We start from the raw sequence: 19,539 nt of genomic DNA on the forward strand, positions 1-19,539 counted from the left end.
AGGGGACTTCTAAAGGATTTTAGGCAGAAGAGTGACATATAAAGGTTGCATTTTTTAATTATTCCCCATGCCTGCTGTGATATGAGCCTCCAGGATTTAAGGAGAATTTGAAGAGAACAAGATGGTGGCAGGAAAACCAGCTGGGAGCAGTGGACCCGCTGTCCAGGTGAGAAGAGGAGGGCGATGGTGAGTCGGCTGCACTGTGTTGATCGGGGGTTAAGGAGAGAGACGAGTCGAGATGGACTCCCAGCTTGCAGCTCAGGAGGCCAGGTGGCATTAGCAAATGACACAGAGAGCACAGGATGAGACAGATACATGACCAAGAAAATGTGACAAAATGTTAATAATTGAGGAATATACACATACGCACATTTCGGGGCTAACATTTGATGTGAAACAATTTCAGACTCACAAAATGTTTCAAGAGTTAAAAAAAAAACTCTTCTATATTCTTCACCCATAGTCCCCAATTATTAATACTTTATCACATTTCCTTGGTCACATATCTGTCTATTATCAAGTCAACTTACCTTTTGTTGCATTTCAATGTAAGTTATCTAACGTTATCAGTACACTTTGCCCAAAACAATTCAAAACACACACCATGAACTAGAGTCAGTATTTGTTTTTATTAGTTTGAAGTAAAATTTAAACATAGTGAAATGCTTACATCTTTAACATACTATTTGAGGAGTTTTGACAAATATATAAACCCTTGTCAATATATAGAGTATTCCACCACCCCCAAAACATTTCCTAAAGTCTCTACCCATGGCTGTCTCTACTCCACCTGGAAGAGCAGAGAGGCACAGCCCTATCTCTTGCACCCCTAAAGACACTCACAGCATAGACTGGGCAGGGGTCAGTATCTCTGGACTGACTGCCCAGCAGGGAGGGCTTAGGCCTCAGCCAGCTGCTGCAGCAATGAGAGAGTCCCATAGAGGGCAGACAGGGGCATCTTCACAGCTAGATCCCAGGTTGACCTGGGGCTATCCAGCTCCATCCTCAGGCCACACCCCTCCAGCAGGCCATAGGTGATGGCCAAATCCTCACTCTGGAGTGGGGCAAGGAGCTCAGGCTTGAGGGTGAAGGGAATGCTCCAGGGGTATATGAAGTTTGGCTCCAGGATGCTCCTTACCTAGAAGAAGGATGATCAGATTCTACAGACCAGCCTTTAAGATCAGGAAGAGAAGGCTTCTGCCACAGCAGCCAGGGGCCCATGGAGGATAATAGAAGGAACAAGAGTTTTGGAATCCAGAGGACCAGGAGTAACATTCTGGTCATATCCTATGATCAGCAGATCAAGTTATTGGAAATCAGGTTCCACGTCTATGAAATGGTGAAAATAAAACTCCCCCTGTAGAATACTGGTAAGTGTTTTTATTTCTAAATGTATATGCACATATGTATGTATATGGTCTATGCATATAAAGGTATGTATTTATATATACATATTCTTGGAGAGAGAAAAATAGAGAAATTAGCAAATCATAACAGTGTAACTAGCAGGAGTGATCAGCAAATGGTAACGGTGTAACTAGAGCAGGAATATCATATCCCCTTAGACCTCAAAGTCCTGTGCTCCTATGTGGCTATTTTGGACCTGTTGGGGAATGCCGCAGGGATTGCCATGGAAACTGAGACCCTCCTGAGGGAGACTCATACCCACTGGGTCAGGTTTCCAGAAGGACACCGCAAGTAGGGACTTCCCAGTGGCCACCCTGGGATTGGGACTCCTCTCTTGGCATAAACCTGTATCATCTCTCTTTCCTCAGAATGATTCCTCTTAACTCTGGTTTCCTCATCCCCTTCCCTGAACTTCTGGTCCCTGGGAAGTCCTCACCAGCTCCTGTTGCTGAAGCAGGATCCTCTTCTCCATGGAATAGGCCAGCAAATCGTGTTGGATGTCACTCAGCACTGAGGGTGGGGAACATGTGGGGAAAGACAGTAGTGAAGAATCCAGATTTTTCTTCCTACTGTAAAGCAGGAGACCCCCTGAGAGAATAACGCTAAGACAGAGGAATAAACCCATTAGACTTGAAGATCAAATTCTCTGCCCTGGGAGGTCCTTGAGAATGGTCTCCAGGATGCTAAATAAGAGGGACAAAAGGATGGGATTCAAGGGCTGAAGGCTGAAATCACCCACCTCCAGTGATCTGTGGATGAACATGAGCTGGTGACTTCCTAGACCTTAAATTCATTCTGTATCATATGGCAAGTTATCACAGTGAGCCCTCTGACCTTAGAGAGAGCTGTGATGTAAGGACAAAGGACCATGGCATTCAAAGGGCTTTGGAGACATGGCATATAACACAGCTTTTTCAGGGTTCTGGGGACCAACATTATGACTCTCCCATTCTTCCCTTTAATTACTCTTACCCATTATGGCTTCAAGGAGATACAGAATGGCTTCCTTTGATTTAGACAATGCATGGTTTGAATCCTGTTGAAGTATCTTTAGGATGGTACCACCAGGGCCATCCAAATGACCTGAGCTGTCCAATTTCAGCTATAGAAGACAGATATTATTGTTAGTAATAAGACTAATAACAGTAATGTTATATAATTTGCCTGTGTCTACTGGTGATAACCAAAGGGTAGGGGTAAGGGTTCTCTACCTCCCCCAGGAGATTTCAAGCAGCCTCAGTGTGTGGGGGGTGGCACATCCTGGCCCACAGTGCCTGGGTGCCAGAGTCCCCAGTCTTTCTCATCCCCCTGGCATCTTGCTTATTCTTCCTCCCCCATGTAACTTGGTAGTCATATCTCCTAAACAATCCCACTGACAGCTTTTACCAGACCTATGCAACTGTGGAACCCCTCACCATGTACATCAGGTCCTGCAGATCCTCTCCGTCTCTGAGCATGGCCAGGATACTATAGAACACAACACCCTGAACATCCTTTGAGAGCTGGGCCAGTGCCTCTATATTCTCGGAAACCTCCACTTGTAGATGCTTGAAATCTGTTCTCAGGCATCAACACCAACCAGAAAGTGGGGACAATTCTTCGATTAGAACATCCATGGAATGACAGCCTGTTTGCATGAATATGAGCCAAACTCCTCTATCCCTTTCAGCTGCTAACCAAAATTGTCTCTGCTGATGGCATGCTTGAGCTCTGGGAACAGAACTGTCACAAGAAGCTAAAAAGATGGACAATCCAGTGCTCTGAAAGGAGGAATCAGAATACTGGGAGCAGAGATTGAGATTCTGAAATGACATCATCACAGGTGGAAGAGAATGACAAAGTGGTCATTTCTAGAACATGTCAGGAATACTGTAAAATCTAGCATTGGGCTTTAGAGGTAAAAATCTTGGGTGCTCTGGAATCATTTTCCATGTTTGTTAAATGGGATGTTATGAGCATTAAAAGAGTTTACGTAGGCCAAGCATGCTTGCTCATGCCTGTAATCCCAGGATTTTGGGAGGCCAAGATGGGGGGACTGCTTGAGGCCAGGAGTTCAAGACCAGCCTGGTCCACATAGTAACAGCCCATCTCAAAAAAACAAGAGAGGGTGTATGTATGTAAGACACTTGGCACATATAAGCTACCCTTATTATCATGCACTTTTACCAGAATCCTCAATGTCTATTAAGAATGAACCTCAGGCTGCACGTTGGGGCTCTCTATCTGTCCTGGCAGGCACCAGGTGCCCTCAGGGTAATCTACTTGAGATGAGGGATCACTGGATTGGAAGCTCCAAAGAGGCAAGAATTTATGTCTGTTTGGTTCACTGCCATAACTTTCAGGTTCAGAATAATGCTCGTTGTCCAATAAGTCCTCAATAAATGTTTGTTTCATGATCAAAGTGTAAATTTGGAAGTGGACCTCCATTTCTGACTGGCATGAAAACTACCAGTTTGGGTGCTCAAACTTGCAGCTCCCACCCAGAAGCCCCAGGGTCTCCCTTAATAGATACTCACTTTGCCAGAAGGGTTCCTCTATTCGTCCTAGAAGGAGAATCAAGTCAGAATCTCCCTTCCTCATCCCCACCAAATTTGCTTTTGAGATGTTTTGGAGGGTTCTGCTCTCCTACCACTTCCTTCCTCTTGCTTAACTTCTTTCTGTCCCCATCCCCATCCATCCCTCCATTATCTAGCCTTTCTGAACCCTTCCCATTCCACATGACCAAAGGCCAGGCCCTAGAGCAATGGTGGCAAAGGCAAGGCAGGGGCAGTCTGCCTTACTTACCCCTGTGTGCAGGATGGGATCCCCACCCTCACCTCCAGCAAATTCACACTCACCGATTGGGAGGATGTCACCTAGTTTGTATGATAAAAAGAGAAATGAAATTCCTCACCAAAGAGGCTCAAAGACTGGATTGCTCCAGCCTTCTGCCCTACTTTCCCTGAAGCCCTCTTCTCTATCTGCTCCTGCCCTTATCCCAAGAGGCCAGACCCCAGGATCTTGGGTAATAGCAGCAAAGGCAATCAGGTAGGGTTTTGTTGTGCAGATTGTCCTGGGAGGTGAGGTCCAAGTTCCACTCACTTAGAAAATGCAGTGGGCAGATTTCCTCACTATAACAACGCCGTGTCGCAAATTCCTCTGGAAAGAAAGAAAGGCGTTTACTCATCAAACATTAGCCTACCCCCACTTTTCCTCTGCTACTTATTTCCCTCTTGGTCCCACCTCTAACTCTTCTCTCCTCCCCTTTTTTCTCACATGTACCATCAGTTCAGTTGAAAAACTTCCCCAGAGAGATGGATCCCCAGGCAGCCTCTTTCCCCAACTAACTCACACCTATCCCAATGTTTAAAGGAGAAAGCCTGGTTTCCCTGTGGCCCCGGGAGACAGTAACTGGGTCAGAGGAAGGGGACAGTTGCAGGTAATGGAGGAGCCTGACTGGGGGAATGTTCTCTGTGGGTCTGTGGGAGCTGTGCCCAAGCAGGGCTCTTGTGGGAATCCAAAGGGGGTCAGGGATAAGCAGTGCCTAAGTTCTAGGGGAAAAAAAAAAACTGGCAGAGGAGGATGAGCAAGATGGTGCAATAGAAGTCTTCATGGTTCATACACCCCACACAAATACCAAATTTTAAAAACTATCTGCACAAAGAAAAGCACCATTACAGAACCAAAAATCAGGTGAGCAATCACAGTACCCAGTTTTAACTTTATATCATTGGATGAGGCATTGAAGAAGGTTGAAGACATGGTAGTGAACGACTGTACCACCAATCAGTAGACTCGCCCCACAGTAGCCTAGCCTCTCAGAAATTCTGTACACTTGGGAGAGAGAGGGCACAGTGACTGGGTGACATTACATTGAACTCAGTGCTGCCCTGTCATAGCAGAGAGCAGAGCCAGGCTGAGCACATCAGTGCCAGTGCACAAAGGGAGCATTTGAGCCACACCTAGTAAAGGGGGAATTGCCCATTCCTTCTTTCAGAACTCAAGTTTCCTGGTAAGCCTCGCTAATGCCAGCCAAAGTGCTCTGGAGTCCCAGGAGAACTTAAAGGTCAGTCTAGGACATGAGGGCTGCAATTTTTAGGCAATTCCTAAGGCTGAGCTGGGCTCAGAGCCAGAGGACTAGAGTGACACATGACCTAGAGAGACACTAGTTGGGGTCGCTAAAAAAAGTGCTTGTGCTACCCTGCCCTTATTCTCAGGCAGGGCAGCTCACAGCAATGAAAGTGTGTCATTCCCTTTGGCTAAGTGGAAGAGAGCAAAGAGCACAGAGGATATTGTCCTGCATCTTGGATACCATCTCAGCCACAGGAGGATAGGAGACTGAACAGAATTGTGAGGCCCCCATTCCAAGCCCTAACTCCTGGATAACATCTCTAGACACTACTGGGGGAGAAACAAACCTACTGCCTTGAAGGGAAGAACACAGCCCTGGCAGAATTCATCACCTGCTGAATAAAGAACCACTGGGCCCTAAATAGCCAGCAGCAGTACCAAGGTGGTATGTAGTGGGCCTTGGGCCCTGAGATGTGCTGACTAAAGGTGTGCCCCAGCATATTCCCAGCTGTGGTGGCTGTGGTAAAAGACTCCTGTTTGAGAAAAGCAGAGGGAAAAGTAACGGAAGTTTTGTCTTGCATCTTAGGTACGAGCTCAGCCACAGTGGCGTAGTGCACCAAACAGGCTCTCGGGGCCCTCTAGACCAGGCCTAGGCTCTTCAACAGCATTTCTGGATCTGTCCTGGGCCAGAGGAGAGCCCACCTCCCTAAAGGGTGAGATGCAGGCCAGACAGCATTTACCACAAGCTGACTGATGAGCCCAGTCATGGGCTGTCAGCAAACATATGCAGTGGCCTGGCAGAACCTCCCCATGGGTCAGTGATAATGTGGCCACAGAGAGAGTTCCTCTGCCTGTGAAAATGGAAGGGAAGAGTGGAAAAAACTTTGTCTTGTAATTTGAGGGACAGCTTAGCAGCAGTAGAGTAGAACATAAGGTAAATCTGTAAGGTTTTTGACTCCAATCCCTACATCCCAGAGAGCATCTCTGTACCCACCCAGGGCCTGGGAAAACTCACTGCTCTGAAGGGAAGTACAAAAACCTCACTGGCCTTGTCACCTGCTGATTGTAAAGCCCTAGGGCCTTGAGTGAACATAGGTGGTAGCCAGATAGTGGTTACAGCAGGCCAGGGGTGAGACCCAGCACTGGGCTGGCTTCATGTCTAACCCAGTGCAGTGCCAATGGTGGTGGCCATAGGGGTGCTTGCATCACCACATTCCCAGTTCCAGGTGGCTCAGCAAAGAGAGAGAGAGACCCCATTTGTTTGGGAGAAAGTAAGGGGAAAGGACAAGATTCTTTGCCAGGAAATCTCGATAATTATTCTGGATCTTATTTAAGACCACCAAAGCATAACCTCTATGAATGTGCAATAACCACAGAGATACTAAACAGGGAGTCCAACTCCCTTTGAATACCTGGAAAGCCTGCTCAAGGACAGGCACAAACAAGCCTAGACTAAGAAGACTACAATAAATACCTAACTCATCAATGCCTAGATATCACAAAACATCTACAAGAATCAGGATCACCCAGGAAAACATGACCTCACATTTCTATATGCCAACAGTGAACACTCTAAAAAAGAAATTAAAAAACTAATCCCATTGATGATAGGGATAAAAGTAAATACCTAGGAATTAACCAAAGAAGTAAAAGATCTCTAAAACAAAAATTATAAAACACTGATGAAAAAGATTAAAGAAGACACACCAAAAAAATGGAAAGATATTCCATGTTCATGGATTGGAATCATTAATATTGGTAAAATGTACATCCTCCCCAAAGCAATTTACAGATTCAATGCAATTTCTATCAAAACACCAATGACATTCTTCACAGAAAGAAAAGAATTCTAATATTTATATGAAACTACAAAAGACCCAGAATAGTCAAAGCTATCCTCAGCAAAAAGAACAACATGAAAAGAATCATGTTACCTGACTTTAAATTATTCTGCAGAGCTATAGTAACCAAAACAACATGGTACTGGCATTAAAAAAAAAAAAAAAAAAAAAGACAGACCATTGGAACAAAATAGAGAACCTAGAAACAAATCCATGTGCCTACAGCAAACTCATTTTTGACAAAGATGCCAAGAACATACAATGGAGAAAGGACAGTCTCTTCAATAAATACTGCTGGGAAAACTGGATATCCATATCCAGGAGAATGAAACTAGACCCCTATTTCTTACTATATACAAAAATCAAATCAAAATCATTTAAAGACTTAAATCTAAGGCCTCAAACTATGTAACTACTAAAATAGAACATTAAGGCAACTCTTCAGGACAGTGATCTGGGCAAAGATTTCTTGAGTAAACACCCCACAAGCACTGGCAACTAAAGTAAAAATAGAAAAATGGGATCACATCAAGTTAAAAAGCTTCTTCACAGCAAAGAAAACAATCAACAAAGTGAAGACACAACCCACAGAATCAGGGAAAATACCCACTTCTCTACCCATTCGAGAGGGATTAATAACCAGAATATTTAAGAAGTTCAAATGACTCTATAGAAATAAATCTAATAATCTGATTAATAATGAGCAAAAGATATGAGTAGACATTTCTCAAAAGAAGGCATACAAATAGCAAACAAACATATGAAAAGGTGCTCAACATCACTGATCATATGAGAAATGCAAAACAAAACTACAATGAGATATCATCTCACCCCTGTTAAAATGGCTTATAGCCAAAAGACAGGCAATAACACATGCTGGGGAAGATGCAGAGTAAAAGGGGTTCTCATACACTGTTGATGGGAATGTAAATTAGTACAACCACTCTGGAGAACAGGTTCCTCAAAAAACTAAAAATAGAGCTACCATATGATCCAGCAATCTCATTGCTGGCTGTATATGCCAATAGGCAGGTAATCAGTATAACAAAGAGATATCTGCACTCCCATATTTGTTGCAACACCATTCACATAGTCAAGATTTCGAAGCAAATTGAGTGTCTATCAACAGATGAATGGGTAAAGAAAATATGGTACAGATACATAATGGAATAGTATTCACCCTAAAAAAGAATGAGATCCTATTATTTACAACAACATAAATGAAGCTGGAGGTCATTATGTTAAGTGAAATAAGTCAGGAACTGAAAGACAAACATCTTATGTTATCACTTACTTGTCGGATGCAAAAATCAAAACAGTTGAAAACACAGGAATGCTACCTGAGACTGGGAAGGGTGGGGAGGGATCTAGGCGATAGGTAGGGATGGTTAATGGGCACATTTTAGAAAGCTAGAAAGAATGAATAATACCTAGCATTTGATAGCACAACAGGGTGACTACAGTCAAAATAATTTAGTTGTACCTTTTTTGAAAACTAAAAGAGTGTAACTAGATTGCTTGTAACACAAAGGATAAATGCTTGAGGGGATGAACACTCCATTTTTCCATGAAGCAATTATTGCACATTGCATGTCTGTGTCAAAACACCTCACATACCCCATAAATATATATACCTACTATGTACTCTCAAAAAAAAATTTAAATAAAAATAAAATAAACCAGACTTAGGAACTCACCATCTTGAAAGGTGCTCCGTTCATCATCATCTGTGATGAGAATGGCTGAATGGAAAAGAAGTTCATTAGGAGAGTTATTTCTGCCTGAGTCTTTCCCATACCCTATACCTGGACCAGGGAACCCTTGTATCAAAACCACCGGGATGCTGTTAAATCTGACCACTGGCCTCACTCTGTGTCTTACTGAATCACTTTGAAGGATGCCCTGGAACCTGCATGTAAATAAGCACTTTCAGTAATCATTTTGCCATCCAACATTAAGAAACTACCTTGATAGAGTAGAGGAATTCAGCTTCCTCTGACTTTCAGGAGGTAGGACTGCCTCCTGCTGCCCTTTTCTTACTGACCTGCCTTACTTACCACACCCAATCTGACATCTTCTTGGATGATTTCACATTCCATGAGAGAAATGTGCTGAGGTCTAAAACTCACCTAACACTAAAGTGTAAATGTTCAACAGGGGAAAGAGTCCATGAAAAAGACAAAAAGGTTGTATAAGTGTTGAAAAGCTTAGAGGAAATGAATGAATGAAGTTAAAGGAAAAGCTAACCTCACAGCAGTGACTGCAAGTCATGTTCTGACTACTAGCAGGGAGAGTGGCACTCCTCTATGTCAGACACCACATATATAACATGGAAATGAGATCTTCTCTCCCTAGTTGATGCAAGGAATGGAGATACATGCCTAGCAATGCAACCGACTCCAATTCATCTTCACCCTCTCCAGTTCATCAGGATCTTTCCCATAGCCTGACAACAGGCTCACGTCTTTGCCATCTCATAAACCCCTTTCCCTAAGCTACATGGCCTACTTTAGTTATCACCTCCTCCCACCTATTGTCCCCTCACAGCCAAATTTCTTCAAGAGTCATCGGAGAGAGATCCAAGATGGCTGATGACTAGCAGCTCAGGATTGTAGCTCCCAGTGAAAGCAAATAGAATGAGAGGATGCCACACTTTCAGATGAATTTTTGCTGCTTACGGACCAGGAGATTCCCAGCGGAGGAGCCCCACGGGTCACCAGCGTGACTTTTGTGGCCGGCGTGGCATTTCTTGGTGCAGAGTACGTTTGGGGCTCCAGGAAGGCAGAGTCACCTATTCAGCTGATTGAAGGACAGACTCAAGAACAGAACGAGACCAGAGATTCCTGGGCAGAAAAGCACCATCAATCTTAACACCACTGTTTTGGTCAGTGCAGTGGATTGCTCAGATTTCGGTGCTGGGAATCAACAAGTTGGACGTCCACTCAGAGACCTAATTAGAACGTCAGTAATTACAAAGATGATAGATAGATAATTTATAATGAAGGGAAGAAACCAGCCTAAAAAGGCAGAGAATATCCGAAATCAGAATGCCTCTTCCTCTACAGGGGATCACAGTTCCTCATCAGCAATGGAACAAGGCCTGATGAAGAACAAGCATGTTCCATTAACAGAAGTAGGCTTCAGAAGGTGGATGATAAGAAACTTCTGTGAATTAAAAGAACTTGTTCTAATCCAATGCAAAGAAACTAAGAACTTTGAAAAAAGGTTTGATGAAATGCTAACCAGAATAGAAAATTTAGAGAGGAATATAAGTGAATTAATGGAGCTGAAAAACACAACACGAGAACTTCACGAAGTATGCACAAGTTTTAACAGTCGAATTGATCAAGCAGAAGAAAGGATATCAGAGGTCGAAGACCAACTTAATGAAATAAAACAAGAAGACAAGATTAGAGAAAAAAGGATAAAAAGGAATGAGCAAAGTCTCCAAGAAATATGGGATTATGTGAAAAGACCTAGTCTACGTTTGATAGGTGTACCTGAATGTGATGAAGAGAATGAATCCAAGTTGGAAAATACTCTTCAGGATATTATTCAGGAAAGCTTTCCCAACCTAGTAAGGCAGGACAATATTCAATTCCAAGTAGTACAGAGAACACCACAAAGATATTCCTCAAGAAGACCAACCCCAAGGCACATAATCATCAGATTCATCAGGGTTGAAATGAAGGAGAAAATACTAAGGGCAGCCAGAGAGAAAGGTCAGGTTACCCACAAAGGGAAGCCTATCAGACTTACAGCAGATCTCTCAGCAGAAACCCTACAAGCTAGAAAAGAGTGGTGGCCAATATTCAACATCCTTACAGAAAAGAACTTTCAACCCAGAATTTCATATCCAGCCAAACTAAGCTTCACAAGCAAAGGAAAAATAAAATCTTTTGTGAACAAGCAAGTACTTAGAGATCTCACCACCACCAGGCCTGCTTTACAAGAGCTTCTGAAAGAAGCACTACACATATAAAGGAACAACAAGTATCAGCCTTTCCAAAAATATATCAAAAAGTAAAGAGCATTAATATAATGAAGAATTTACATCAACTAATGGGCAAAACAGCCAGCTAGCATCAAATGGCAGTATTAAACTCGCATATATTATTATTAATCCTAAACTTAAATTGACTACATCCCCCAATCAAAAGATATAGCCAAGAAAAAGCCAAAACCCATTGGTATGCTGCATCCAGACCCATCTCACATGCAACGATACACAAAGACTCAAAACAAAGGGACAGAGGAAGATTTACCAACCAAACGGAGAGTAAAAATAAATAAATAAATAAAAAGTAGGAGTTGCAATTCTCACCTCTGACAAGATAGACTTTAGAGCAACAAAGATCAAAAGAGGCAAAGAAGGACATTACATAATGGTAATATCCTTACCAAAGGTAATGACCAATGGTAATGACATTACCATCCTTTTGTAATGTCCTTACAAAAGGATCAATGCAACAAGAAGAGCTAATGATCCTAAATATATACACACCCAATACAGGAGCACCCAGATACATAAGACAAGTTCTTAATGACTTATAAAGAGACTTAGACTCCCACACAATAATAGTGGGAGACTGTAACATCACATTGTCAATATTAGACAGATCAACGAGACAGAAAATTAACAAGGATATCCAGGACTTGAACTCAGACCCGGAACAAGTAAACTTAATCAACATTTATAGAACTCTCCACTTCAAATACATAAAACATACATTCTTATCAGTACCATATCACACCTATTCCAAAAGTGACTACATAATTGGAAGTAAATCACTCATCAGTAATTGCATAGCATTTCATAGGTTTAAATGAAATATTGGTTGGCTGCTTGTTTGTTATTTTCTTCCCTTATTCCTTCCTGTCTCCATTGTTAAGCACAATTATTGGCATAAAAAACATTTTCAATTCCCATTTTTAGACTGCATTCTAGCCTGGGCAATAAAGCAATACTCCTGTTCTCTCTCCCTCTTTCTCTTCCTTTTTCTTCCTCTCATTCATTGTTTTTCTTTCTCTCTTCCTTTCATCCTTTTTAAAAAAAAAAAGAAAAGAAAGTAAGAAAGAGAAAAAAAACAAAAGAGTCATCTACACACTGAGTCCCCATTTTCTCTCTTTGCATTCACACTTCAACCACTGTGGTTTATTCTCCAATGAGTCCACCTGGCTTCAGTCACCAATGAAAACTGATTTGATTCTATCTGGATACCACCACATCATATGCTGTGGAGTCTTCTTTTGTCTGATCACATCATTTTTTATTTCTTTTTGATGATTATGATATTTTGAAACTAGGGCTCCTTTTCTTTTCCTTCAATATTAAAATCACATTATGTCATATATTAAAATAATCTTATCACATAGATTAAAATCATCTTATAATTCACCATGACCTTTGATAGTGCCACCATCTCCTGGTGCCCTCAGCAAGAGACTCTGACCTCTCCTGAAAGTGGAAATCCCATTCTCACCCCTTCTCCTCCTGAGAGAGCTGCTTTGAATATGGTCAGTTTTCCAGAAGCCAGAATCCACTAGCTGTGAAAGATTGGAGAGTTCAGCCTCATTCTGTCTATGGCCACTGATGAGAGGTAACTGACATCAGGACACTCCCTTGACTATGTTGCAGTGAGGATACTTTAGGCAGTAGAGTGTGAGAGTGAGTGTGGGAGAAGGAGGAGCTGAGCTCAATCTGTATTAGAATGAGCTTTAGCTGGGACTCAGCATTTGGGAAGGAAGAGGACAAGGACTCTGAGAGCTGGTTGTGTTTCCAGCACTCACCATCACACCCAGGCATGCAACTGACACAGATGCTTCTGCCCACATGGAGTATGAATCCAAAGTGTGTGATCAGGAACTGTGCATTTTCAGTCTTGTAGAGGAGGGAAAGATATAGATAAAACTCAGCCTTATGTTCTTAGGGTTTTGTGTCTGCAATTTTGTTTGTGATTCTGCTGTTGTTGCCTCATAGGACCTTAACCTGGGGTTATGGGTAAGCTTGGGTAAGCCTCTGTGGCTGATGAGTTGCTGAGGATGCTTAAATGAATAAGGATGGTTAGGACTAGGGTTGGACTTGCCCGGCGCTAACAATACTCCAAGATGAACAAGTTGGATTATTTTCCCTGTACAGGACTGTCTGTATCTGCCAATAGCAGCATTTCAGCCAGGCCATGCTTGGAAGTGCCTCTGTGTGGTAGGATGGGTATGTGCCCTGGACAGTAAGAAATATACATACATCTCCTTGGATAGGCAGAGCAGGAAAGGTTGCATATTATGGTTATTTTCCTCTCGTCTCCCACTCAGGAGAAGCAGACACCCCTCTCTACCCCCATCTGACTCGCTGAGCTCTGCTTACTCCTGTCTTTTTCCTCAAAAATCAGCTGCTTTGTCTTATATGCCATCACCATGCCCTTCTTCAGAGTCAGCGCCTTCTCCTTCTTTCTGAAAATCTTTCCTTGACCTTGACCCTGAGGAGAGAAACCAGACAATACAGTATTAAATATATGTCATTGTAAAGGTTAGATGGCTCTAGAAAGCTCATGAGGAAAGCCACCAGCATTCCCTGCTCTCATCCTCCGTACTGCTGACTTCCAATTTCCAATCACTGCTTTTCTTCCATTTCATCCCATTCTCATCTTCCCATTTCTCAATTTCGTGTTGATATTGCAATGTTTTTCTTTCTTTCCAGATTTAAGTATATCTATTTATTCTCTTTTTGATTATGATGAATTTGTTTTCCTTCTCTTCCCTCATTCCTTATTTCCTTTCTGTCTTCCTAAAATATTCATATCTCAACGTTTAAGTTAATATTCACTGTTTATACTCGGGGAAAACTGCTTTTCCCCACTCCCAACCTTTCCTTTATCAGTTAATGTGATGTCCCTGTGCCTTCTCTGTCTCTTTACTTATTCTCTCCAGAGCAGATGGGGGACAGTTTTTTGAGACCTTGTACATCTAAAGGCATTTTTTATTTTACCTCTCATACTTCATATTTTGACTGGGCATAGAATTGAAGGATGGAATTCTCTGGAATATGACTTTATTTCCCTTTTAGAAATATTTATGGTTTTTGGTGGTAAATGTTCTGTAAATTCACACTTATGTTTTGTGGTATGAATTTATGTTGACTTATGAAACCATGCCTTCAGCGGACACTTTCATTCTGGAAACACATTCTTTGGTTCTCAGAACCTTCCTTGTATTTTTTCCTGAAAGATTTTCCCCATTGCATTATATCTTTGTTCTCCCCTTCAGGAACTCCTATTATTCAGGAGCAGTTAAATCTACTTGACTGATCCTCAAGTTTGTTTTGTTTTGTTTTAATTGAGACAGGGTCTCATTCTGTCTTCCAGGCTGGAATGCAGTAGCAAAATTATGGCTCACGACAGCCTCAACCTCCCAGGCTCAAGCAATTCTCCCACCTCAGCCTCCCAAGTAGCTGGAACTACAGGCATGTGCCACAGCACCTGGATAATTTTTTGTTTATATTTTGTAGAGACAAGGTCTCACTATGTTGCCCAGGCTGGTCTTGAACTCCTGAGCTCAAGCAATCCACTTGTGTCAGCCTCCCAAAGTGCACAGGCATGAGCCACTGTGCGTGGCCTCCAAATATTTTTATGAGTATTCTCCTATCTTTTTGCTTACTCTTTCCTGGAAATTTCTTTGATTTTGATTTTTGACTCTTCTATTTAAGAAAAAGAATAATAAGGGAGAAGTTCAAAGATGGCTGATAAGGAGCAGCTCAGGACCACAGCTCCCAATGAAAGTGCAGAGGGTGAGTGGACGCCGCATTTCCAGATGGATTTTTATTGCCCACAGACCAGAAGATTCCCAGGCGGAGGAGCCCCATGGGTCGCCATCACGGCTGTTTTGGCCAGCACGGCTGTTTTGCCGGTGCCCCAGTGCAGCAGTTCTCCATACAAAATACTCTGGTCTGGGTGCCATTTTAGCTGGCCAGAGGAGCTCTGGGAAGGCACAGTCGCCCATTCAGCTGATTAAAAAAGGGGACCGAAACAGGGAACCAGGCCAGGAGATTCCCAGGCAAAAAAGTGCCACGAATCTCAGCGCTGCTGTTTCAGCTGGCACAGTGGGTTGCCACACGGGAAATCACACAGATCCCGGTGCCTTTTCAACAGGCAACTGGAACACCTGGGAGAGAGTCAACCATTCAACTAAAAAAAAAAAAAAAAAAAAAGACTCTGAGGCAGGGAGCCAGGTGATCAGGCTTGGCTGATCCCACCCCCACAAAAAAAAAAAATAGCAATTGGAAGCGCTCTGGGTTGAGAGTTTCACAGCAAGCATGACTGAACCTGGGACAGTCCAGCTCTGTGGGGGAGGGGTGTACACCATTACCGAAGCACTCCACCACTATGGAGGTAGTCCACCATTGCTGAGGCAGCCTGCCATTGCCAAGGCAATCCGCCATTGCCAAGGCAACCCACCATTACACAGAGAGTCCACCATTACAGAGGTGGGCCACCATTGCTGAGGCAGTTCTACACCCATATAAATAGGACTGCAGGGAAGTTCACACGGCAGCTGGGAGGAGCCCACAGCAGATCAGCAAAGCCTCTGCAGGCAAACAGGGACTAGGCTGCCTCCTTGCTGGGCAGTGCATCCCTGAAAAAAAGGCAGCAGCACAATGGAAACTCATAAATAAAGCCCTAACTCCTTGGGACAGTACACCTGGGAAAAAAAGGGGTTTATGAGTTCTGCTGTAGCAGACTTAAACATACATGCCCAGCAGCTCTGAATGAACAACAGAGCTCACAGCTCAGCACTCAAGCTCCTATAAAGGACAGACTTCCTCCTCAAGCAGCTCCCTGACTCTCGTATATCCAAAGAGTCACCTCATAAAGGAGAGATCAGACTGACATCTGGCAGGTATCCTTCTGGGACACAGATAGCAGAAGAAGAAACTGGTAGCAACCCTTACTGTTCTGCAGCTGCTGCAGGTGATGCCCAAGCAAGCAGGGCCTGGAGTGGACCTCAGCAGTCCTACAGCAGAGGGGCCAGACTGTGAAAAGGAAAACTAAGAAACAGACATAAATCAACAAACTGGACGTCCACTCAGCGACCCAATCTGAAAGTCAGCAACTACAAAGAAGACAGGTGGAGAAATCCACAAAGATGGGAAGAAACCAGTGCAAAAAGGATGAAAACACCCAAAACCAGAACACCTCTCCTACTACAAGGGATCACAACTCCTCACCAGCAAGGGAACAAGGCTGCATGGAGAATGAATGTGATGAAATGACAGAATCAGGCTTCAGAAGGTGGGTAATAAAAAACTTCCATGAGCTAAAAGAACATGTTCTAATCCAATGCAAAGAAACTAAAAACCTTGAAAAAAGATTTGATGAAATGCTAATGAGAATGGACAACGTAGAGAGGAATATAAGTGAATTGATGGAACTGAAAAACACAACACGAGAACTTTGCGAAGCATGCACAAGTTTCAACAGCCGAATTGACCAAGCAGAAGAAAGGATATCAGAGGTCGAAGATCCACTCGATGAAATAAAACAAGAAGGCAAGATTAGAGAAAAAAGGGCAAAAAGGAATGAACAAAGTCAACAAGAAATATGGGACTACGTGAAAAGACCTAATCTACGTTTGGTAGGTGTACCTGAATGTGACGAAGAGAATGAATCCAAGCTGGAAAATACTCTTCAGGATATTATCCAGGAAAACTTCCCCAACCTAGCAAGGCAGGTCAAAATTCAAGTCCAGGAAATACAGAGAACACCACGAAGATATTCCTCAAGAAGAGCAACCGCAAGGCACATAATCATCAGATTCATCAGAGTTGAAATGAAGGAGAAAATGCTAAGGGCAGCCAGAGAGAAAGGTTGGGTTACCCACAAAGGAAAGCCCATCAGACTCACAGCAGATCTCTCAGCAGAAACCCTACAAGCCAGAAGAGAGTGGGGGCCAATATTCAACATCCTTACAGAAAAGAACTTTCAACCCAGAATTTCATATCCAGCCAAACTAAGCTTCATAAGTGAAGGAAAAATAAAATCCTCTGCAAACAAACAAGTACTCAGAGATTTCATCACCACCAGGCACGCTTTACAAGAGCTCCTGAAAGAGACACTACACATAGAAAGCAACAACCAGTACCAGCCACTCCAAAAACATACCAAATGGTAAAGAGCATGAACAAAATGACGAATCTGCATCAACTAATGGGCAAAACAGCCAGCTAGCATCAAAATGGCAGTATGAAATTCACACAAAACAATAATAACCCTAAATCTAAATGGACTAAATGCCCCAATCAAAAGACACAGACTGCCAAATTGGATGAAAAGCCAAAACCCATCGGTGTGCTGTATCCAGGAAACCCATCTCACATGAAAGAATACATGAAGGCTCAAAATAAAGGGATGGAGGAAGATTTACCAAGCAAATGGAGAGCAAAAATAGCAGGAGATGCATTCCCATCTCTGACAAAATAGAGTTTCAAGCAACAAAGATCAAAAGAGACAAAGAAGGACATTACTAATAGTAAAAGGATCAAGGCAACAAGAAGAGCTAATGATCCTAAATATATACGCACCCAATAGAGGAGCACCCAGATACGTAAGGCAAGTTCTTAATGACTTACAAAGAGATGTAGACTCCCAAACAATAATAATGGGAGACTTTAACACCCTGTTGTCAATATTAGACAGATCAATGAGACAGAAAATTAACAAGGATATCCAGGACTTAAACTCAGACCTGGAAAAAGCGAACCTAATAGACATTTACAGAACTCTCCACACCAAATCCACAGAATATACAATCTTCTCAGCACCACATCACACCTACTCTAATATTGACCACATAATTGGAAGTAAATCACCCCTCAGCAAATGCAAAAGAATGGAAATCATAACAAACAGTGTCTCAGACCACAGTGCAATCAAGTTAGAACTCAGAATTCAGAAACTAACTCAGAACCGCAGAGCTTTGTGGAAACTGAACAATTGGCTCTTGAATGTTGACCAGATAAACAATGAAATGAAGGCAGAAATAAAGGTGTTCTTCAAAACTAATGAGAATGAAGACATAACATACCAGAATCTCTGGGACACATTTAAAGCAGTTTCTAGAGGAAAATATACAGCAATAAGTGCCCACATGAAAAGAAAGGACAGATCTAAAATTGACACCCTATCATCAAAATTGAAAGAGCTAGAGGAGCAAGATCAAAAAAACTCAAAACCTAGCAGAAGACAAGAAATAACTAAGATCAGAGCAGAACTGAAGGAGATAGAGACAAAAATAAAAATAAAAAATAAAAAAACAAAAAAAATAAATCCAGGAGCTACTTTTTTGAAAAGATCAACAACATAGACAGACAACTAGCCAGATTAATAAAAAAGAAAAGAGAGAATAACCAAATAGATGCAATAAAAAATGATAAAGGGGATATCACCACAGATTCAACAGAAATTCAAATCATCATCAGAGATTATTACAAACAACTCTAGGCATATTAACTAGGAAACCTGGAAGAAATGGATAAATTCCTGGACACTTGTCTCCTCCCAAGTGTAAACCAGGAAGAAGTCAAAACCCTGAATAGACCAATAACAAGGGCTGAAGTCAAGGCAGAAATTAAGAGCCTACCACCCAAAAAAAGCCCAGGTCCAGACGGGTTCACAGCCCAATTCTACCAGACATACAAAGAGGAACTGGTACCATTCCTTCTGAAACTATTCCAAATAATCCAAAAAGAGAGAATCCTTTCCAAATCATTTTATGAGACCAATATCATCCTGATACCAAAACCCAGCAGAGACTCGACAAGAAAAGAAAACTACAGGCCAATATCCATGATGAACATAGATGCAAAAATCTTCAATAAAATACTGGTAAGCCGATTGCAACAGCACATCAAAAAGCTTATCTACCATGATCAAGTAGGATTCATCCCGGGGATGCAAGGCTGGTTCAACATACACAAGTCTATAAATGTAATTCACCACATAAACAGAACCAAAGACAAAAACCACATGATTATCTCAATTGATGCAGAGAAGGCCTTTGACAAAATTCAACAGCCCTTTATGCTAAAAACCCTCAATAAACTAGGTATTGATGGAACGTATCTCAAAACAATAAAAGCGATTTATGACAAACCAACAGCCAATATCATACTGAATGGGCAAAAACTGGAAGCATTCCCTTTGAAACGTGGTACTAGACAAGGATGCCCTCTCTCACCACTCCTATTCAA

The 19,539-nt window shown here is 42.4% G+C and overlaps 1 protein-coding gene across 1 annotated transcript in view; it reads right to left on the reverse strand.

The window, feature by feature from the left end:
- Window positions 1-898: 898 nt before the first annotated feature.
- The window catches only part of GSDMC (gasdermin C), a 48,523-nt gene continuing 29,882 nt past the window's right edge, over window positions 899-19,539 (reverse strand). The window contains 9 exon segments of the mRNA XM_064384100.1: window positions 899-1,138; window positions 1,844-1,917; window positions 2,380-2,509; window positions 2,823-2,962; window positions 3,924-3,950; window positions 5,097-5,172; window positions 5,174-5,220; window positions 8,996-9,040; window positions 13,663-13,774. Of these exon segments, the coding sequence (XP_064240170.1) occupies window positions 899-1,138; window positions 1,844-1,917; window positions 2,380-2,509; window positions 2,823-2,962; window positions 3,924-3,950; window positions 5,097-5,172; window positions 5,174-5,220; window positions 8,996-9,040; window positions 13,663-13,774 (891 nt within the window).

The sequence above is a fragment of the Aotus nancymaae genome, unplaced genomic scaffold (genome assembly GCF_030222135.1).
Source record: "Aotus nancymaae isolate 86718 unplaced genomic scaffold, 86718_ANA_hifiasm-v0.15.2.pri h1tg000036l, whole genome shotgun sequence".
In the NCBI taxonomy this organism is placed as follows: domain Eukaryota; kingdom Metazoa; phylum Chordata; class Mammalia; order Primates; family Aotidae; genus Aotus; species Aotus nancymaae.